Source organism: Tupaia chinensis, unplaced genomic scaffold, assembly GCF_000334495.1.
Source record: "Tupaia chinensis unplaced genomic scaffold, TupChi_1.0 Scaffold000438_1, whole genome shotgun sequence".
In the NCBI taxonomy this organism is placed as follows: domain Eukaryota; kingdom Metazoa; phylum Chordata; class Mammalia; order Scandentia; family Tupaiidae; genus Tupaia; species Tupaia belangeri.
Window position 1 is genome coordinate 955,550 of NW_006159943.1, and position 2,209 is coordinate 957,758.

Sequence of the window (2,209 nt, forward strand, 5' to 3'; positions counted from 1 at the left end):
AGCGGCTCCGTGGTCTGGGCCTCCCAGGCCTGGCGATGGCACATCAGCCGCTTGTGGGCTGCTTCCTGTGGGGCAGAGGTGGCGGAGGGTCTACCAGGCCTCTGTGCTACCCAGACAGGGCAGGCCCCGGGGCGCCAGCAACAGAGGGAGACTGGACCCTTTTCTGGGTGTCACCAGGGAACGACCCTAGAGCCCAGCCTTTATGGCAGTGGGGAGGGGTGTAGCTTGCAGAGAACAGGTGTGACATGGCTCACTTGAGGGCGCAAGGATCACCATGGGAAGAATGGCTCAACGGAGCCCCAAACAAAGGCCACAGTGTAGAGGCCTCCAGAGCCCCGGCCGCCAATGTGTGATGACGGCCACCACCACTGCTCCACCACCACTGTTCCTCCAGGAAGCCCCTGGCTTGGCCTCTACTGCAGCCGGCCCCTTCCCACCCTCTCCTGCCCGGGCCTTGAAGACCCGCTTTCCAAGTGGACCTTTTGCATAGTCCCAGCCCCAACATGGGGGGGAGGGAGTTGGGGACCTGACTACAGCCTCAGGTTCCCCAAGGCCTCGGGCTTCCCTGGGCCTGTGGGCCTCCTGTGGGCCTTGGGGGTCCAGGGCAGAGGTCTCATGACTGGCGAGCACAGGTGTCTGCTCAAGGTGATCTGCAGTGCTGCTGTGGGCAGGAGGGGGTGAACGAGTCGGCCTGTGGTTGTCCAGCCACTCACCTGCTCTCTGGAAGCCGAGAGGGACAGGACCTCCTGGAGGGAGTCCCCAGGGTGGCACTGCAGGATATCGGCCAGCATCTGCTTGGTACTGCAGGAAAACAGGGATGGCAGACAGGTGAGGGGCTGGGTAGAAATCTGGGTGAGTGAACACGGCCTCCGGGCGCAGCTGCCGGGGATACCCAGGGAGGCAGAGAGCAGGACAGGTGCGGGTGTTGCCTGATCCCCTCCTACAGGTACCCTGAGGCCGTCAGCGGAAGTATGCATGTGCTCCTCCCGCTCGGCACAGCTTCTCCTGAGCTCCGGGTGCACCTGACACACACCCCTCTCAGGCTTCGACCGGGCTCACTGCAGCCCCACCACTACGAGCCCCACGACGCAAGGCAGAGCTGCCAGTCGACCTGCTTACTGAGTGAGCGGAGGGGCAGAGGCACTCCTGTGGGGTGAGCCAGCAGGAGCCGGGTCCCTTGCCCGATGACCACTCGGCCCCGCCAGAGAGGTCCTTCTTTTGCAGAACCGGGGAAGCAAAGCTCTGTGTCCTCTCCCGACACCACGCTCGGCCAGAGCGAGGAGCGAGAACATGGAGCCCCCACCCACTGGCTGTGCGACTCTGGGCAAGTCACGGTATTCTGAGCTCTCCTTAACAGCGAGCGGGGAAGGCGCCGCCTACCTCACGGCTTACGCCTAGGAGTAAATGATGCCATATAAAAGAGCACCCTGTAAACACACAGCGACACACACCCGCTGGGGCCAGCGTCTTAACCATGCCTTTGCCTTCAAACTACCACGCAAGTCAAGGCTGTTTCCAGAGCGGACACTGTGGCAGGGAGTACCAGTCAGCGTCAGGGAGACCTTCTAAAGGGCGAGGGTGGAGCGGCCCTCAGCAAGGCTCTGTCCTGGGCCGCTGGGGAGCTGGGGAGTCCAGGCAGGCAGGCGTGGAGGCCAGCGTCACCCACCTCAGGAGCAGGCTCCGGGCACTGGTGTCGTCGGTGTCTGCCTCCAGCCCTTCAAACTTGCTGGTGAGGGTCAGGGACACTTCCAGCTTGCTCAGATCCACGTGCCCGTCTGCAGCCACGCTCTCCCCTAGGTGTGGTGAGGGAGGGGAAGCAGGCAGGTGCACACACGCACACAGGGATGGGTCACGGTGAGTGCTGCTCCCCGCCCCTCTTGGAAGTGTTCCCATGATGCCCCATGGCACACACTGTGCCCTCTACCCTGGGCACCAGGAGAGCTGCTGCCCGGAGCTGTGTCCCCAACACCCTCGTCCTGTGCCCTGGACTCTGCCATTCTGCTCTCCCACCCCGTGAGCCCTTTCCTCCTCGTTCCAGAAGCCTGAGACCTCCACGGGCCCTTACTCTGTGCATTTCTCTCACATATTTTTTTTCTTTTTAAAAATTTTGCTAGAGAGTGTGGAGAGAGCAGGACTGGAGTGTGGGGGTGTCCCCTGGCTGGAGAGAGACAGAGAGGGAAAGTGGGAAAGCACCTGTCCGGGGATCGGC

General features: G+C 62.6%; 1 protein-coding gene across 1 annotated transcript in view; it reads right to left on the minus strand.

Moving 5' to 3' along the window:
- Positions 1-2,209, minus strand: part of IQGAP3 (IQ motif containing GTPase activating protein 3) — a 57,643-nt gene that overhangs the window by 3,143 nt on the left and 52,291 nt on the right. Inside the window, exons 32-34 of the mRNA XM_006155226.3 lie at positions 1,667-1,793; positions 714-801; positions 4-65 (exon numbers count right to left, since the gene is read on the minus strand). Of these exons, the coding sequence (XP_006155288.2) occupies positions 4-65; positions 714-801; positions 1,667-1,793 (277 nt within the window). The remainder of the gene's footprint in view (positions 1-3; positions 66-713; positions 802-1,666; positions 1,794-2,209) is intronic.